The sequence below is a fragment of the Aythya ferina genome (genome assembly GCF_964211825.1).
Source record: "Aythya ferina genome assembly, chromosome: 5".
Taxonomy (NCBI): Eukaryota; Metazoa; Chordata; class Aves; order Anseriformes; family Anatidae; genus Aythya; species Aythya ferina.
The window spans coordinates 13,494,246-13,514,331 of NC_140301.1; the positions used below are offsets into that span (position 1 = coordinate 13,494,246).

At 40.3% G+C, this 20,086-nt stretch overlaps 1 protein-coding gene across 1 annotated transcript in view; it reads right to left on the reverse strand.

Annotated features, from left to right (window-relative positions):
* Positions 1–2,372: 2,372 nt before the first annotated feature.
* Positions 2,373–20,086, reverse strand: part of EXT2 (exostosin glycosyltransferase 2) — a 69,483-nt gene continuing 51,769 nt past the window's right edge. The window contains exons 10-14 of the mRNA XM_084519862.1: positions 19,684–19,850; positions 12,213–12,356; positions 11,522–11,650; positions 10,267–10,349; positions 2,373–5,150 (exon numbers count right to left, since the gene is read on the reverse strand). Coding sequence (XP_084375988.1) covers positions 5,012–5,150; positions 10,267–10,349; positions 11,522–11,650; positions 12,213–12,356; positions 19,684–19,850 — 662 coding nt within the window. The 3' untranslated portion in view covers positions 2,373–5,011. The remainder of the gene's footprint in view (positions 5,151–10,266; positions 10,350–11,521; positions 11,651–12,212; positions 12,357–19,683; positions 19,851–20,086) is intronic.

Consider the following 20,086-nt stretch of genomic DNA (forward strand, 5'->3'; position numbering starts at 1 on the left):
CCACGCAAGGTGCATCTGCTTACGGCCAGATGGAGGCCACATGTAAAGGTGTTGCATTTAATCTGAGACAAACAAGTGTTTATTATTTGTGAAAGGATCTTCCACTTTCTCCTGCTTTTCAGTTCGTAACTTACTCGCGGGGCAGGGACAGATGCTCCGAGTTAGCGATCTGCTCCTTTTGCTGCGGCCCTGCCGAATTCCTGGATCTCATTTTACAGCGCTTTCTGCTCCCAGCCTTCTCCCCCGCCTGCCTTTGTATGAAGTGTGGCAAATGGGGGATTGTTCCCCACCGGCCCTCAGCCAGAGGCACCCAGCACTGCCTGTGCCTAGCAGGCAGCTGGGACTTGGCCCTCTCTTCCGAAGGCAGGGTTCACAAAAGAAGGCCTGATACATTTTCAGGCAGCCAGGCCATCGGGTAAGAAACAGCGTTTGGCCCTGAAGCCCTTGGGTATCTTACCAAAGGTAAGGCTGGTAGGTATTCTGCTCCTGCTGATGGGAGATGGTCACACTGGGCGGGTGGATGCCCATAAGCAGCACTTCACAATCAGGCCCACTTTCTGTTAGTTCTCTTTATATGACCTTCGTCCTCCTCCTGCCCACCTCATCCTCTCCTTCCCCACTCAGACAACCTAGCACCGAGCCCTGATCCAAGTTCAGAGACCTCACGAGACCACAGCCAAGTCGCATTGATCTTGGCTCCCAGCTATTGCAGAGCTGTCGCTCTCGGCTGGACAGGAACATTTCCTACTGATGCAAGTAAGCAGGCGTTTAGCATGAGGAAAGGAAATCTGAAGAAGAATTACTGGATCCTTTTCCAGACAAATGAAGACAGCAAACAGGCAACCTTGCAGGGAATACCTTTGAGCCGTGCTGCCTGCTTTCAGTCGGAAAACTCCCTGCGTGCTGCGAGCTCCATGCCACTCCACTTAATTGCATCAATTGTCGCTGTTATCCTTTAATGGGAAACATAACTCGCTTTCAAAGCGACCACAAGAAGCTGCAGACAGGGCAATCCTGAAGATCAGCAGAGGTGGGACTGCATTACAGCCATTTCCATCAGGCTGAAATTACACAGAGTGCACCAGGAATGTCTCTAAATGGCTTCAAGCCAGGACAGGCTGCAGCACGCCGGCACTGAAAGTCAAGGCCAGCAGTCCTCTGCCCTGGTACTGAGCTACCCAAGACTCCAAAGCGTGGCTGTTCTGCTAAAACATGGGCTTAGGATGCTGCTGTTCAATCCTGTTTTCACCCACACAGCTCCTCTCCATTTGCTCATCTGCAGCAACAGGTATGATGCTGGTTTATCCAAGCAGGACGACTGGGGTACTCAGTTTGTTGCCCTGCTCAGGAACAGCAGTGGCAAGAACCAGAAAAAGAAGTTAGGCTATCCTACATATATTTGATCACACAGCACGACACACAAACAACAGATCCACAACTCAACAGCAAAGCAAAAGCGTTCCAGATGATCGTTCTGCTGAACAAATGCGCTCGCTCTCTCTCTCTCTCTATATATATATAAACATAAATATATATATATTTTTTTCAGGAGGGTGGAAGTGCCTACCTGCTAATTGGATGCCTTTCAGGTGCTACAGAAAGATCCAAACTCTGCATTCAAGGTTTCTGGTTGGTTTTGACAGGAACAAAGTTTTGGGTCCTAAAAGTTTTTTAAAAGTCAATATAGGTGGAACATTTCTCTAGTTTTTATTCTGCTCAACTGTTCCAGAACAGCCTGAAGTTAGCAAGTGGACCAGCTCAGTTTATAGTAGTCATCTAAGATGACTTTGCAAAATATTTTTTTGCTTTAAGTACGTGGAAGAAACTCTCCATGATTGCAAGAACTCCCTGTACGGCACATTTGGAGCTATATATTAAAGATACTTTGCGGCAGTCTTAGCAAAAATTAAACTTGTAACTCTTAAAGAGTGATGAAAATAATCATACTTGCTCTGTCTTCTCTCTCAGTAAGGCATTTAAAATCCACTTTCTCATCAGCACTGTCACTTTCAGTTTTTTTCCCGTGTTGTGCTGAAGAGTTGTGGCAGTAGCTTCCACATGAAAGGGATGGACAGGAGATCTCTGCAGTACAAATTAACCCTTTTGAGATCTTTCCTGATGCCAAGATGCTCTCTCTACCTGTGGTAAGTACGCAAGGTGCCAGACGCTCGTTATGGAGCTTTCAGCGTAGGGAAGAACGAGTAGGCAAGACAAAATATTGACAGGTCTTGCTGAAGTACATTGTGGATATTCAAGTTTAATAGAGATTTATGTAGCAAAACAGCCTGTCATTGCAATTCTCCTTGTAAATGCAGTTGTCTTTCCTGATGTATACCAGCGCGGCTCAGAAAGTGAAATACAGCAATTGCTCCTTGGATTTACCTTTTAATATACCAATGTTAAACTCTTTTGATAACATATATACAATGAAAAGTTAACAATGGTCTTAATTTAACGACTGACAACAAAACCATTCCAAATCAGTCATACAGATACATCTTACCTTTACAGATTTTGAACCAACAAAACCAAAACAAATATAAATGTAGTGGGGAAGCAAGCCGTTTTATTTTATTTATTTATTTATTTTTAAACCAGTCAACTGCCCATTTTTCTCTATGGCACAGAGAAAAATTACCATGTAAGTGAGACAGGGCTATGAAAGTAAAGTGCTAAAAGGTAAAACACGACTGATACAGGTCACTTGGCATTTTGAGGAAGGGGAACCCACTCAGATACTCCGGGATGCAGACACAAGGATCTGGTGCCTTTTACTGACTGGAGACCATAGACCGGTTTAGGAGGGCTGGTTAGGCTGTCCCCACCTGAAAATAATCCACCAACCATTTGAAATCCTCCAAGTCTTTTAAGATGCCAGGCAAAATGTGGATTTCTGGCTTTACTGAGAAAAAAGCAAGAAATCAGAGCAGCTTCACAACTTTGTGTAAGGAAGATGCTACGGCTCAGTTATATTGCCAAAATATATCAGCCCCAAAAGAAAGGCTAAAATTCAAGTGACCGCTACACTTTCATAGAATAAATGTGCTGAGCTTCTCTTGATGCCCAAGCACCAGGGCATAAAGCAACAGAAAGATTTGGAATGATTTGGAAGGTTCACGTGAATGAACACACGATACTGCAAAGGAGAAATAGCAACCAACAAACCTTCCTCGATCTTGTCATACCCACTGTGCTGAAGCAGTTTTTGTCACTGCAAAAGCTGTCCTCCTAGCTCCCTTACACCCCCTCCCACAGCAAATTCGGAATGAAACAAAGACTACAGTGAAAAGCATTTACTAGTAATTAAACGTTCCCAGAGTTTCGGACGATACAGTTTACAGGCACATCCCAGGGGAGTTATGAAGTGAAGCATCCCCTCAGAGCTATTGTTCCAATATGATTTTCATTCACAGCACATCCACTGCGTTGGGCAATAAGATAAGTCTTAGTGGGGGTGAGACAAATAGGAGCAGATGTTTCCTGTTTCTAGCCTGACTTTCATTTGGTTTCTGTCATTGCTGCCTATCCAGCTTAGGAGAGGGGGTGAACTGTGATGCCTAACACTTGTCCTATTGTTTCGGGTTTGGCAAAATCTGAGGAATAAGGCTGCTCATAGCAGAGCAGAAAAACAGCCCATCGAGGAGGATATCCCTGTAACTGGCAGCAAGGGAGGTTTCAAAAGACAGCCAAATCACCCTTATCTGGTAACAGACGTTTTATCAGTGGAGCTGAAAAAGAGATTCTTTTCTCAGCCCAACGTGGAATCGTCTTTAATATCAAAGGACAAGAGGTAATGGTCCAAGCAATTTTATTTCTGTTATTGCTGTATTTAATTTTCTAATTCAGGTTAATTTCAGTATTGAGAAACAATTCCAATGCTTTTCAGAAATGTAAAGCTTCTCCAAAAGCTTTCCTAAGCAGCATGTTTCAGTGGCAGCCCATAGCAATGGGTTCCTTAGTTAAATCACAAGCTAAGACCCAGCAGTTTTTCCAACAGTAATTTACAGGAGTTTGCAAGTGTGTGTTAGTGTCTTGTGTGTACACATATCCCTGCACATCAAAGCTTTAACTGGGAGTTTCTGTAAATTGAAGGTTTTTACAAGTCAGTACTACAACACGCTGCTTGCTGAAGAGGATTCAGATGTTAAAACTTGCCTTCACAGCTGCCGTTCCAATGTATGGCTATGATGTAGAGTTGTTACCTGGCTGTTCTGTTTTGATAATGAAAAGCAAACATGAAAGATACTTCTCTGTGAAATACTCGCTTTAACACAGTCCTGGTCTCTTGCATGGACGCAGCAGAAAACCTGAGATTTACGCGGAGAGAAGGGCTGCAGCATTTGGAGCTGCATCCTGCAGGTCTCTCTGCATTAAGAAGACCATCCTCCCAGCTGCTGTCTGTCTCAATTCACATAAAAAATAAGTAACACAAAATGGTTTGCCCTTTAAACCACGTGATAAACACAGATTTTGTATAAAAAAATTAATATTTGTCCCACTATGCAGAAAAACAGGTTTGGTATTCAATTAAGCCTACAATTAAGCTCAAAAGTTGCAGGCCCACCAATAACCCAGGAAATAAGCTCCTCCTGAAAGAGAGCACCTACACAATCCAGGCAGTTGTTTCAAATGTATGGATGCTTAGAGAATCAGACGACTGCAGCACATTCGATAGAAGAGGTCACTCATGCCACACAGAGCAATATTCAGTTTTATTCTCCCAGGCGCACAGCCTCCTTTGGGGAGAAGTGTCTGACATTTCTGGTAGGACGCATGAATATAATCAATCCTCTGTGAGCAACAGAGAGTCAGTTGTTCAGCTTTCCATTCCACCTTTGTGCAATATAAAGGTAAGACAATATACTAAAATACAACATTAGTTCCCGTTTCCCGTGGGTGTAACCCACCCTAGCGTTTTTGTTTTTGTTTTTGTTTTCTTCAGGGCCTCATGTTCCTCTTAGCACCTTTTCCACCGGTGTTTTCAGCACTCAGGTTTGTGTCACAGCTGCCGTTACAAGCTGCCGATATTGGGAAAGCTCTTCAGTTTCTCAGGAAAGTCATCTTTGTACAGGACGGGGTCGGCTCGGTGCTCCACCACTTTCAGGGGCATGGTCCCGAAGACAGAGGCAAACTTATTGATGCATTCAGATCTGGTGAGAGGGAAAGCAGCGTGATTAAGAACCACAATAACCAGGCTGGCTACCAGCTCCCACACCAACACAACTGGTAGGAAAACAACGCAGTAACCTCCCCTCGTGTGCTTGGAGGTATTTCAGCCATGCTGGCTACTACTCAATAAAAAAGAGAGCCTCATTGCAGAGAGAACTGAAAAGGAGCTGGTGTTCTTTGATTTATCCGTTTAATCACGGAGAAGAGCAAGGGGATGCCGGCAGCAGCACATGTGCACATGGAGGTCAAAGCTGCTCCTCTCCCTCCCCCTAGAATTCCAGTCATTCTTAGAGCGATGTACATGCTGTAAACCAGAACAGATTAACTGCCAACATGTCTCTTAAAGGGCCGCTCTTGGGTCAGTTTGGCTCATAACCACAGCTCTGCAAAATGCAAGCCTTTGTGAAAGTGAAGTTCTACAAAAAGTCTCTCTTTTTTTTTTTTTTTCCCCACACCTCTTCAGAAGCTCTGCCTTTTCCCACAAAAATAATCATGCCTTAATGTATAGGTAGCACTGATTATACTCTAACTTAAAGGTGAAGCTGAATAAAAAACTATAAAAGAAAACCAACTAGCTTATTTTGTCTAAATCATGAGATACTGGGCAGTAAGGCCTCCCATTAGCATAAAGATGAGACCGCTGACGATTCTTTCAGTTTTAATAATCCCGGGTGTCAGCAGTGCTGTGGAAGGGAGCAGCCTTGTGCTCCAAGAAGTAAGCAAGCAGATGTTTAACCTTCCAGTGCTCCTTTAACTCTTTCACTGAAAGACATGCTACCTGTGGAAGCAAGGCAAGCAGAACGTGCCTAATCTCACCCTGGCCAGCACTCAGCCCACAATCACTCCCTACTTCATAATGCAGCTCTTAAAGCTTTCAGACACCGAGAATCATGATGACAGTCCCTTAGATGTAACACACCAGAGACAGGTACAAGAAAAAGGGTCACGTTTCTTCCACTGTTTAGAAACTAAAAGAGAAAACAAAACAGAGACGAGTGCTTTGACTCGGCTAGAGAGGCTGCTGTGCTGCAGGCGGTCCCGGAGCAGGTCTCTCGCCCCACAACCACTGCACTCCCTCCCCGACCCCTTCGAAGGGTTAGGGGGTCACTGCGGCTCCAGGATAATTTTCCTGAGCAGAGCCAGTCAATCACAGCAACCGAGTGTGACAGTTTTGTGATGGGGACTGCTCAACGCTGGCCCGAACACTCGTTTGAAGTAGATGGGACAGCAAAACTGGTTTTCAAAATTAATTCCTCAGCCTCTCAGCATCCTATGGCTCCCTGCTTAACTGGAGTAAATGACTGAAAAACACAGAGCCCAAGCTGTAGAATGGCACATCCCTACCTAGCTGTTTCAAGCTATAATGGTCATATTTCAAGCCCTTTCCTGGCCTGAGAAGGGAGTCAGAAATTGACTTCATGGGCGATATTTGAATAAAATATTTAATGGAGGTAAACACAGAGATTTGGCTTCTCCTCCACTGCTTCAAATCCTGCCTCTGCCAGTAATGACTGAAAGGCATTGTAATGTCACAGCTGCTGGGCTGCCTGCGCGAAATGAATTCGTTGTCTCAGCCTGCTGCCCAAACCCAGCAGCACCTCAGAGCAAAAGGCAAAGCTGGATGGAGAGAGGAGACAACTGACCTCCTCCCTCCACAGGCTGCACTGCTAAACCAAAGGTGAGGTCTCAGGAGAAAATATCAAGACGGGATCCCTCTACAGCTAAAATTATTCTGGTGGTAAAACCATTCAAGCATACCAGTACAGTACCTTCAACCATCAACAAACCACTTTGCTGTTAAAGAAATAATGTTAAAAAAATGGAAAAAAAGCATGTTCTAAGCATTCTGGCTGAATTGGAAAAGCTGGTCCTCAGGAAACGTCAAATTCAAATATCAGAAGCAGCTTTTTGGATGAAAGAAATGTCACAGATAAACCACAAAGTGTGTTCGAAGGAAAGCTGCCCCTTTCCAAAAATTTCATTTCCTGCACTGAACTAAATCACTCAAATGCCAAAGCATTTGCCACTTTTGGACCACATAAAACAGAAGGGCCATCCAGCACATTAAACATGCAGAGGTAGGAAGCCAAGAAAAGAAAACATGTCATCATATAAGAAGGGTAGGTATTTGTCTTCGTTGTGCTGATATTTTGCAAATTCATACTGAGAGAGGCATCTTTGCTTCCCCAAATTATTCATCTTTTCCTTGCTTTGCTGACAATACACGGTTGTGCTCAACAAGGAATTAAGATGGTGTGAACTGGGAAACTGGGAGCCCTGTTGCCCCTGACAGACTGGATCAGCCTTGTTCTTGTTAAGGTCTCTCAAGCAGCTTCCTCTCCCTTCAAATATTTTTGGGGAGGGTAACTCTGCACCTACAGCCTCTGGTCAACCGTTACCCGGCCAGTTTGCCTCTTAAGGGAAAGTCCTCCTGTTTTGACTTCAACAACTATTTATTTACATGCCCTAAATAAGACGCTGTGTTAGTGTAGCTGCAGAAGCAGCTCAGCCTCTTGCCACATTTACTGTATAGACAGCTGCCCTCTAGGCTGCATCTTATAAAGTTCTCAATTTTTTGAGAGCCAGATGCAAAGTTGCTAAAGGCAGAAAACTTGTTGCTACTTAAACAACACCTGTAAATACATGGATTATGAGATCCTTTTAAAGTTTTTTTTCTGAGACCTGATGTAAAGGCTAACCCAGGGCAAGAAGGGGATTCTTGGTTCAAAGCTTCCTTTAGTTGATGTATTTTAATGATGGAGCTCGATAACCCTGAGGACTTAAGTCTTTTATTTATCTCAGAAAAATTGCACAGCAGGACAAATAGCAGGGTTGGCTTTCCCATGACTGGCTGTAAATATCTTCACTACTGGTCAAAAAAAAAAAATAAATCCCTTAAAATAAGAGGCACAATTCAACCATACCACTGCACCATCTTTCCATCGTTGTCTCTGCTGAGTGTCAAAATGCTGAAGGTAGATAATAGTTGAGTGGTAGATAATTAACACAAGTGGGGTGAGAAGGTTTTATATTATCAATCTTCAAAATGAAGCCTGAAAACACCTGACTTGTATATGCCCACAGCTTCCCCTCCTGCACCCAGACTCCACTGCAGTATTTACAGCTTTGGCTGGATACAAAAAAGTATGTGGATTCACAGTCTACCTAGCATTTCTTGCACCTCAGTTATGTCCACTGTTAGAAACTGCAGAGGAGAAGCAAAGCAACAGTTTAAACGTGTTCTCAATAAACTGTCAATGATATTTTACTTCGAGGATACGAGAATTGCTGGAGACATGGAAGCATGACCTTTACCCCGCATCATAATGCACTCTGGAGCAAAGACCACTTTTTCATCTTCTGTTTTTACAGTGCTAACCTTAATGAGAACCTAGTTCGTGACTGAAATTCCTACGTGGTGTTGTAATGCTACTACTACGATCATCGGAAAGCTCGACTGGGTTCGGGAAGCCCATCCTGTAAGCCAGTGCTGAATTGCTAGATAAACAATATCCTCCTGGGCTTCCTTCAGCTAACATTTAAGATCTACAGAGCTTCCAGCCCCTTCCTTAGGAAGTTTTCTGCAGAGAAATTTTTACCATCTTCATGGGGTACATTTGTACATCCAACTTATTTTTTTTATTATTTGTTTTTTAATCTAGCCTCATTATACATCCAGTTCAAACACTTTGTCACTGACCTTGGTGGTTATGCTCTTCAATGCCTGGCACGATGCTCAGTTAAAAATCAACCAGACAAACCATGTATTTGTGTGTATTGTTTAATGTGTCTACACATCAAACAGATAGAGCTATATACTCTTCTTACAAATAAGCCCCTGGACAAAATTTCAATACATAAATATCCTTTTTGTAGCAAAAGGCCAGGAGATAAATACAACACTTTAAATTTGCTGAGTACTGCAGAGATGGAGAGAAAAAAAAAAGCTCATTGGTAAGACATAACTATGTTAATTGGTAAGATATCCATGTTATTTCTCTCAGTTCAGAATTAAACCAGTCTATTTTAAATGCACAGCAGGTTTGTTTTTACTTTGTCACCTCTTCTGCTGGTACATTACAGCACTATGGAAGCTACCTTTGCTTACCTACCCCGTCAATTCTATGGCTGCAAATGATTTTTCCCATAGATTGCAGGGGAGATGCTACAGCCTAAAGAAGCCTAAGGGGAAATGCCTTTATTGGTTCTAGGTTAATTTCAACCAATAATTACTATATACACTTATTCTCAGGGTTCTCAAACAAGGGTTTCCAACAGCTTTATGAAAGTGAACAAACTTTCCTTCGCTTTATGTATTCAGAAGCCAAGGAAAAAGGAAGCTTAGTGCTTGGTCAATGTTAGGAAGCCATTAAACTGTAAAGCAGGGAATGAAACACTTCTGGTTAACCGACTTTCAGTATTTCACTGAACTCTTTCTTTGCAAATACATACTTCATTTCAAAATTAATTTCTCATAAAAGTATTGCTGCCATTATTAGGAAGTGCCACAAGCAATTGTGCAGGCAAATGCCCTTTAGTAATGGAAACAAAGTGATTCAGAATGACAATGTACAAACATCCATTCAACTAGCATTATTAATATCCTTATTAGTCAATCAGTTTTTGGTAAGCTAACAACCGTCTGGACTAAAAAATAAATAAATCTCATATTCATTACAGCTGAAGTTCCATCATGGAACAGAAATGTGGCAGTATTGAAAATAATGCCAACCACCTGAATTTCACACACATCCTATAAGCTTTACAGCAAAATCTGCTAAAAATGGTACCCTCCTCAAGTCCTTTCTTGTAGTAGTCCACTTTTTGTTGTCACATCATCCTTTGTGGGAATGACTTATGTTGATTAAATGATCAAATCCATGAGACATTCTTTCAAAGTTACTATTTTAGAGAAATATAATCACTTATGTTTAAATGAGCATTTTTATTCAAGAGCATTAAAAAAAAAAAAACAAGCATTTTATTTTATGAGCATTTATATTTAAGTGAACATTTTGATCCTAATTTAATGAGACACAGAATAAAATTCTAGCACTCAGAAAAAGGCAATCAGAGAAATAAAGGGTGGTCACTCACCTTTCTACCATGTGTGTCTGGTCCAGTGATAACCCATCGATTGCTGTGCATTCTGGACATTTGAACTTCTTTCGTGGGGTCACCTGCACAAAGGCACGCCAGATACCATCAAATATCAACAGAAGGGACATTAATCTCCTTGCACAGAGAGCAGCACAATACCTCTGAACATGCCTGCAGTGTAAACTGAGCTGTCTCACCAAGGGGGGGTGGGGGGGTTGTTTAAAAAAAAAAAAAAAAAAGCCACTTCATTCCTCCATTCAGCTCCATCTGGCCCGGCTGACTGCAAAATTCACAGGGGCCCAATAAAAACGGCTTGGAGGGGTTTTTCCTTCTGTAACTGAAAAGAAGTGGCGATGACAAGCTCCTTAATTCCTGTTTAATGACTGTTTTCTCACTGCCAAGGTCCCTGTATAAACACCATTTGTTCTTGCAGCCATAACAGCGATGAAATATAGCTTCCCATACTTCACCGTAACGTTAATCCAACAGGCGCTCTTTTGCTCACTCCAGTTAATAGCTGACTGGCAAACTCTGCAAGGCTCTCCGAATCGCACAGAGGTGCCAAATTACTCTGCCTGTGCCCTCGTACAGCTCAAAACCTTTTTCAGCAAAAACACACACTTTATCTTCTAAAGACTTTTTTAGGAAGTGCAGCCACCAGTCCCAGTAAATGATGATGGACAGATGGGAAAGTGGACCCTGCTAATTGAAGTAACGCCTGGTGGCCTCTAAATCTCATTCCAAGTTGACACATTTTGAAATGAATGTACAGAGTGAATGTCCAGACTTGAAAACGTGTCGAAACATGTCAGGAAATTAATTCAGGGATAAAAAGTTCATTTAAAGCTGATCTTGCAATTAACATTCTTGCAATTAACATTCCTATAAATCAGCTGTTGCCAGTCCACAACAGAGAGAGCTGTAGACAGTTGGCTCTTTCTTTCCTTAAGTCATCTCAAATAGTTAAAATACATGTATGTTGGTGTGGCTATCATTTAAATTACCTTCTTCATACTTCATCTAGTTGTTTAAAATAACCACCAGAAGCAAATGGCATAAAAAAATTCTGTGTTCCTAGTTAGCACAGAAGTTTTACTATAAAAGGGATTTGCTACTATGGAAGAATGAGACACCATACCAGAGGTACATGAGAGAAGAGAAAAGATTAAATAATATATTCAAGACTACTGAATTTACATGAACACGCAAGTGTTTTTAAACTTTATAAAGCTAAACTGCAGAGAAGTCCTACCTTAATGACCGATTTGCCGGTGACATTTGCCACTAGGAAATTCATGGCAATATCTTCACAGTTCATATGAGCATCCACCCAATTCTTGATGTCTCCAGGCATTTTGTACGTGTAAAGATAGTTGAAATACTGCATGACAGATGGAGAAGAAGATAATTTTTAAATACAGATACAGATAATTTTTAAATACAGATACAGTAATTTTAAGACTTTTAAATGTTTCAGTCACTGAACAGCAGGCAGCTAAGGATGGATTACAGGCCAACTGACACTGCCTTCAGATGGTCTGCTCTAGCAGACAAGAGAATCATTTTTGAGTACTTAAGTGCAAAATTATTCCATTCCTGACCAGCACACGGATTTCTTTACAATTGTTGTGGGTTTTGTTTGTTTGTTTCCTAAATGCCTAGCTCCATAGCCACATTAATTGCAAAATACACTATGTACTTTGTGGTCATGCAAACTGACAAGAGTTCTTCTGTAAGTTCCTGAAGGTAAGTTATTTTGCTTGTTTCCACAGCAACAGAAAGAGAAAGAAGCTTAGGGAAAGTTTGCAGTTAGTTCTCAGATTGTTGTAGAAAATTATGGCACCACAAAACACTCACAGAATGACAAAAACACATAAAGCTCCTGAAGAGAGTCGTTCATAATGTATACTAGTCATATACTACAAGTTGTCTATTACAGATACCTTGTGATAAAATGCAGCCCCAGTGAGCACCATTGAGACTTCATTGGTCCATTCTGATTCGTATTTCCATTTGTTCATCTCATGGTCCCAAAGATGCAGGCGACCTGGATATCCAACCAACCTGTCCGGGAACTCACGCCAAACCTGAAGAGAACAAAGACATGACATTGTGCTAACCAGGCTTGCACTCCAAGCAAACACGAATGTGCAGATGCAACCTCTGTTATGGGAAGGCAGAAATACAGAGGGGCAAAGACCACAATCCTCATTAAGTCCTAATTTCTGAAATCAGTGGCTGCCTTGAACAAGTATGAAAAAAACAAGCTTGCTTTGGAAGGACCCTACAGCTCAAGGATGCCACCACATTCCAGAGTAAACAGCCACTAAGCCATGCTAACTTCCTTTTTGTGGAGAAATACAACTGGCTATTCAAGAAGATTTTAATGCTAACTAAAACAAAGCACAATTAAAATGCAACTTCTGATGTTAACTTCAGTAGATATGGCTACAACCTAACTACTTTCACAGCTGGCTTCGGACCTAACCAACCTGCTTCTTTTGATAGAAATAGGCTTAAAACAGGCTTATATTTTAATATTTCTGGTATTCTTTAGTGGGTGCTTGTATGGATCTGCTGCTACATGGAAGGCCTCTTTGCCCTTGAATTGTTCCAGACAGCTGGATGCAATCAAGATACCATCCTTGTCACTCCATACATTATTTTGTAGCTGACTACAGGATCAAACACAGTAGACAAGAACAAGGAGAAGGGCATCATTAACGCAACCTCAGTTCTCCACACTGCTGGCCACATTAAATAATGGACAATTTTTGCATTAGGAAAAAACAGAGAAAGGATTATAATTATTAAAAGGGGTCTGGATGCTATTTGCTTGCTAAATACACCATATGCCTTTAACTGATCAATAATGAAGTTAGTATTTATCTATTCTACTTGAAAATTCAGAATTTATCCTTTATTTTGATTCAAGTAACTGCTAGATTTGTTGGAAAACTAAGTCTTGACTCTCTAACACACAATGTTAAGTCACAAGAGTTCCAACACATACCCAAATTTCATCATGCATGCATGATCAACAACAGCAAAAAATCCCCAAGGGGCAATTTCCAAGCAAACCTTTTCTTCCCTGAACAAAAACAAAGGAACCCTACAGCTGAATTTACAGTATAGAAAGTGTTATCTGTAATTCCACGATACAGCAAACCTCACTTTGCCAGCAGTTTGCTTAGGGCACCTTCCAGGTGCCAGCACGTTTCAGGTGGGAGGCCTGGGTTATAAGGACTCTATGCAATTATATGGCCACAGTAGTACGATAAAACAATCAGCATTAATTTACTGCTTCTCTATCTACATTTCTGCGATTTTGCATTACGATATACCTTTTTTCATCTATCCATCTCAACACATTTTATTGCTGTCAGTTAACATAGCTTCAAAATCCCATGATGAGAGCAGTTATTATTTCAAACGTACAGATGAGGAAGCCTGCCAAAAATCAGACAGGAAACAAGAATGGGAACCAGATCTTCTGACTCTCTGACTTGTACTTTATCCAGAAATCAATCTTTCTAGACAGTTCTAAGGTACAGGTACTTGGATAGTATATAGACAGGACAACCACCTAGCAGAGGGCTCTTGAAAGCAAAGATGATTTGGAGCTCAAGAAATAAGATCCACTGAATGTGTTACAAACTGGTGTCACCAACTAATTATTAAAAAAAAACAACAATTGTTTTCAAGACAAGCTAGCGAGAGAATTCAGATACTTATTTTGACACGATGTTAAAAGCACTAATAAAGAGCAAAAGGACAGAGGCATAGCCACTCCCAAAATTTGATTCCTCACTTTCTGGGACTCTAAAAGTAATGATTTTATATATATATATACATATATATATATATACATATATATATATATATATATATATATATATATATATATATATATATATATTTGACTCTCAAAATGCCCAATTCCCAGCTGTTGGAATGCAGCAGCACCTGAGCTACTGAGGCTCAGCAAAGAATTTGACAGAGCAGTACGGATCTGTATCATACTGGGCTAAGAATTCTTGTAAAGGGAACAACACGCATATTAAACGCAGCTGAAGGAAAGATTAAGCTCAGCTACTGCTTCCCAAGGGACCTCAGTGCCTTCCCAACACTCATCGGCAGCTTCATATTCTTTCTACTTTTTGCTGTCAATGTCATCTTAAAGAGTCCAAACAAAATAAAAGCCAACTCTAATGCATGTTACCAATGCAGATTTCTTTGTATCACGGTAAAGCTCAACACTACCCTGACTCTGGCCTCTGAAAATTGTCAGTTTGCTGCATCTAAAAAATAACTTAGTTGTATTAAACAAAGATTCCTTTTAAAAGTAATGCTATCGAAGTCAGAGGAAAAGCTTGGCTTCTTCTTACCGTTCATCACTAGCTCATTCAATGGTAACTCCGGGAAAGGCTCCAAATAGCTGCATCCAGCTCATTGCCCAAATCCATACAAATGTTTTGTGCCAAAATTATTATGTACAGCTACTGCTTATAAGGAAGCTTTCAGAATAGAAATTGTGGTAATGATCTTTATACTACTCTCTGTTTTGTACTACAGTCCATTTTCTTGTTTGATGGCTGCCTGTAATTTATTAGTCTGTTAGGAATACATTCCATCTTAGACAGTGATCTTATTAGCTTTCACAGACTAAAGAAGGATGGCCTGAGTTAATACTGCTAAGGGACACATCCAGGGAAAAACATATTGCCAAGTGAAGAGGAGGTATGCTTCTTTGCAGACAACGCTATTCCAATGACTCTGCTAGACAACACTGAATATAAATATTTTTGGACAAACGATCTCCCAGATGAAAAATCAGATAAAAGCTCTGACTCGGCAGCTTTACTAAAAATCTTTTGAAAGACACCAAGAGAAAATGATGATTTTTATTTTCAAGTCGAATTCCCCAAGAGACATGGAAATTCAGCCTAGCTAAAATAGCCTTCACCCTCACTTGCCTACAAGTCTCTCTACTTCCTAACCAGAACTATTCTGCTGTATTTCTCTATACCATCAAAACAGCTACAACAGCTACATATAGCCAAAAGGAAGGAAAAGTGCTTCATTCTCCAGAATACACTCCAACACTTATGCATAAAATGTATTATATTATATTAGTGGTTACATGCAACTTCAGGAGCTAATTGAAATTTAAAAATATTCTAGTTGTATAAACTGAAAAACAACCAGTGTTTCCAAAGCTACAATGGCAATATCATAAGAATGAAACACTGACCATCTTTTACAAATTAAAGAAAATACAATCAATCAGCATTTCTTCTCTCTTCCCAGAGCCCCTTTCACTCTCAGATCTCCCTCAGTCCTCAAAGGGATAGCTTATGCTATTATTAAAAAAAGCAGAATGTAAGCATAAAGTTTATTAAAAAATAAGTGATGTTTCACATGCACATAATCTGTAAAATAACTTTTCAATTTAAAGAAATTTGAATGTGGCCAACAGTTACCCATGGATATCTTATTTTGGTATATTACCCCTCTTATAAGGGAATCCAAAAAATACATTTTTAATAGTCAAAATGGGCATGCAAAAATTGTTCTAAAGAAGGCAAAGTTTTACGATGATCTTAGCTTAGTCGAGTAAATACATGATTCATCAGAGAGGTGTTATTGTATTTTTCTATTTTAAAAAAAAAAAAAAACAACAACAAAAAAAAAACTTTTAAAGAATGCCACAGCAATGAAGCACTGAAAAACTGAGCTCTGAGACCACCATCCACTAGCAGTAGGCGAGAAGTTTCCAACAGAAAAAATAAACTTAGCAAGGCACCAAACTATTCTGCCTACAAACAAAGAACACACAACTCTGAGCAATGATCCAAATTTGGATTATTTTTAATATTGCCGTCATACTTTGTAAGGACAAAGTGCTGTGTGAGTACTTCATAAGAAGTCTTCATGAACTTCATACTTGGAGTTATCCCCCCTTTTCAGATTGATAGAAATGCTAGCAATCTGCCCTGCCAGCAGAGCCTCAGAGGTGGGAATACAAGAATGCATGCCCTCAGTTTCTCATTCAAACACCAAACTCTTTGGAAGCAGCCAATGGTTCTGCTTTAATTTTTTAAGATTATGATATTCTAAATACTCGCTCCTTTCCTTGCTCTCTGATATTCCCTCTGTGAACAACAATGATTGGTAAGTGGGAAAAGTTGTCTAGCCCTAGCAGTTTATTTCCAGGGCCTCAAGTCATACCTGTGATTTCACCATGTAATTTACAGAAATAGTCTTTTTTTTTTTCATAAGTCAGAATGTCACAGGCATTCTTATGCTACCTTAATGCAGCAGCACACAGGGACTATTTTTCTGCTTGCTCCAATAGATTTACGCAACGCAATAAATCACCGTACCATAATAGCTCACTTTTAACAAGTAAAAAACGTCTGACACTTTGAGTGTTACTATAATTTTTTATGGCTGAAAGTGTACTGAGATCAAAGTTTTCAGCTTTTTTTTAGGCTTGCTCTATACATTCAGACAAGTCTGTGACAGAGGAGATTTTGCCACATGTTTAAATGTAAAGTCTCAAGGATGTCAGGAGGAGAAAAGAAAATTACCGAATGTCACGTTTCCAACCCTTCTTATGACCAAAGCAGAAGCAGACGTACTTTTAAAATAAAAACTTTCTAGTAACATTATATTCTGCTACTGTTCCCTCTGGATTCCCCTGCAAATGAGTCAAGAGTTTGAGAGATACTTTTCTGGTAACACACATAAACAGATAAATAAATTATCACAGGCTGAGGACAATTTAAACATCTGGGAGCCAGCTCAGGCCTGTCAAGCAAGTCACAGACACTCAGGGACAGGAAAGATCAATCTTCAACCCCTGATTTCTGTGCCAGAGAGTAGGAACTACATCACTCACCCTCCTTAAGAGGAAAAATGTATATTTATAAAATAATTCGCTGTGCTTCTGTATTCGAAGACATTCTTACTCATTTATTTTACAAGTTTAAAAAAAAAAAAAAAGCAATCCGAGAATATAAGGGTTCAAACGACCCATAGGTCTGTCTGAACTGTCTGCTCAGTAAGGCATTTTAGTTTTCCATCTAGGCGGCTGTGTGCTAAGCTGGATTCTCAGAATTAAAAACGAGTAGGATTTATAGTCACAAAGAACTGCAAAAGCCGTAAGTTTTAGTCTTCCAGACAAAACAATCCCAAGTCCAAATGGTTACACACACACTGCATATAAGGGCTGTTACTCGGACAGCCCCTGCCACCAGCGCATGCGGTCCACAGAGGGCCGACAAACCAGGCAGCACCACCACCACCTGGCCTCAGCTTTTTCCAAGAGGATAACGCTTTCCTGGGCAACTAGTCTCAATATACATGACGTTACAGATGCTCTCAGCCATGGGTGTTTAAGTTAATGCCTCAGACACACAAGCTTCGCAGCTCTATTCTCACAACTGCTGGCTGACAGATCTGACACCCAACTGCAGCGCTGCAGTTCGAGCCTCTGCTCCGAAGCCCTCCAAGCCTGCTTCACCAGTAGCAGAGATTCATTTGGAACTACTTACACAGTCACTTAGATTTACTTGAGCCAGCTCTATGAAAATCTAACTGGAAATGGAGCCAGAATTTACACAGCATGCACGTTATGGATTTACTATTTTTCATCACATCAGCTCACCCTCAAAACCAGTAGTTAGAAGCACCAACGCAGACAAAAGTTGGCTTGCAGAACTGCCAACATTTCATTGCTCTGCTGCTGTAACACAGTGCTTAAAGCACTCAGTGTAGTCACCATGATACCATATAGAAAAGAGGCATATGTGGCCACAAAAAAAAAAAAAAAATCACCTTCCTTTGGTTGTCTTCTCTTCACTGTTGTTCACAGTCCATGTACTAACCTGTTACTCTTAACCTGGCAAGGCAAGTATTTCCTTTCTAGAGATACACACGATAGATTAAACTTCTGTCTCCAGTACTTAACATCTTCGTTATGGCATCAGTATACCTACATTACCACATGCAACTTCTTGAGGCCAAAAATTTGTTGCTTGCTAAGAGTCTCTTTGACTTCAGAGGAAGAAAGACTTATTTTACCACTTATGTATTCAGACTAAATAAATACTTCCAAAATCTTTCAAAAAACATCATCTTGTGTTAGCAACGGCACTTGAGTATTAAAAATGATACAACTATCATATTTAGTTTGCTTTCTGGACTTTTGAATAGTGATTTTTGTTATTTCACTCAATTTAGATAACAGTCTTATTTTCTAGCTCTTGTGTAAGAAGCCTAGTGTTGTTTTGTCATTGATATTGCAGGTACAGATGTGAATAAATGATTCACACCTTTCTTACATCTACTCTTACATTTTGTAAAGTTTCTGATTTATTTACACATAGAGCATATGTTTGTCTTAAATACACTCACAGAACAGTAATGTCAGGTTATGGACTGCGTCATATACTCAGATACAAATGGAAGACAAAATTAACTCACTCAAGCCAAAGTTTTGGAAGGAAAACAACAGTGGCTTTAAGTGCGCTTTTAGACGACTCAAAAACGCCTATAAAGACCTTCACCTCTTTGTACTGCCATGGGTAACTGATTTGGACAAGCTTTCTTTTTGTTGATACCCTCATTACAACAGCAGCTGTTGAAGCTTTGCCATTTAAAGCATATGATACATGTGTCCCCTCTCTGACATTCTTCAGTTCCTCTTTTCACTGCACCCCACCTTACTTTGGCATGTCCTCAGGAGGCCTCCTCTGTTCCCAGCATTTAATCTCTAAAACTTGTCTTGTCCATCAATCTGTACAGGAAGAATCTGATGGCAACATGCCCCCATCAACAGGGAAAACATTGTTGTACAGGCTGAGAGACCAATTAACATTTGTTATGTTTCTTTTTTTTTATTCTAAGGTGCATGAATGCTAACAGATTAATAGTGGGACATCTAAACAAACAATTTTACTTGAAGAGAACACATCATAGCAACCAGTCCGATCAGATGAAGAGCATGCAAAGATATGGAACTGCAATCCTTGTAATCCCCGCTTAATGAGGGGATTAATTGCAGAAATATCTGAAATACTAAATTGTATAGCAATTGAGTTGTCATGCTTGGAAACCTTTTTGAAACTGATCAAATTAATCCTATTCACAGTCTCCAGACTGTTTCCATTACACATCTACACAACATTTTCTGGAGTCTCTTGGCATCACTCTGCCAGTTATGGAAAGCTTTCTGTTAGCTAGCAGTGTTTTCTATAAAGTAATGACAATCTGTAAAAATACTTTGGAAAGCATTGAACTGCCACAATAAACAGAGATGCAAAATAATCAGCAGACTGTGCTTCCTCCATTTCAAATACACATACAATGTCAAATTGTGTAAGAGGGGAAAAAAGGCTGTTCTCTTACCTCGTAGCCAAACTGAAGTTCATCTGAGGTTAGCATAATGATATCATCATCAATAGCCAACACTGCTTCTGTTTCAATTTCGTCATAGGGGAAGAAGCGGTTACTAAGTTTGTTTTCTGCAGTCCTAACAACTTTCAGTGGAACACGAATCTTTGGCCAGAGGGAATCTAGAGCAGAATATTAGAAGAAATTTAATTCAATATGTTACTTTGCTTCTGAAAAAGTCTGCACTTTGACCTTAGCTTCTTTTTACAATATAACCTGATTTCCATTCACTCAAAGCAAATGTGAAGACAAGAGGCAGAGAAGTTCAGTTATATTTTTGTCTTTTGCTCTCTATAGAGAGCTTCACAGATAAACTATACAGGGGATTAGCCTGCCCGAAACTGCAGGCTGGAATAAC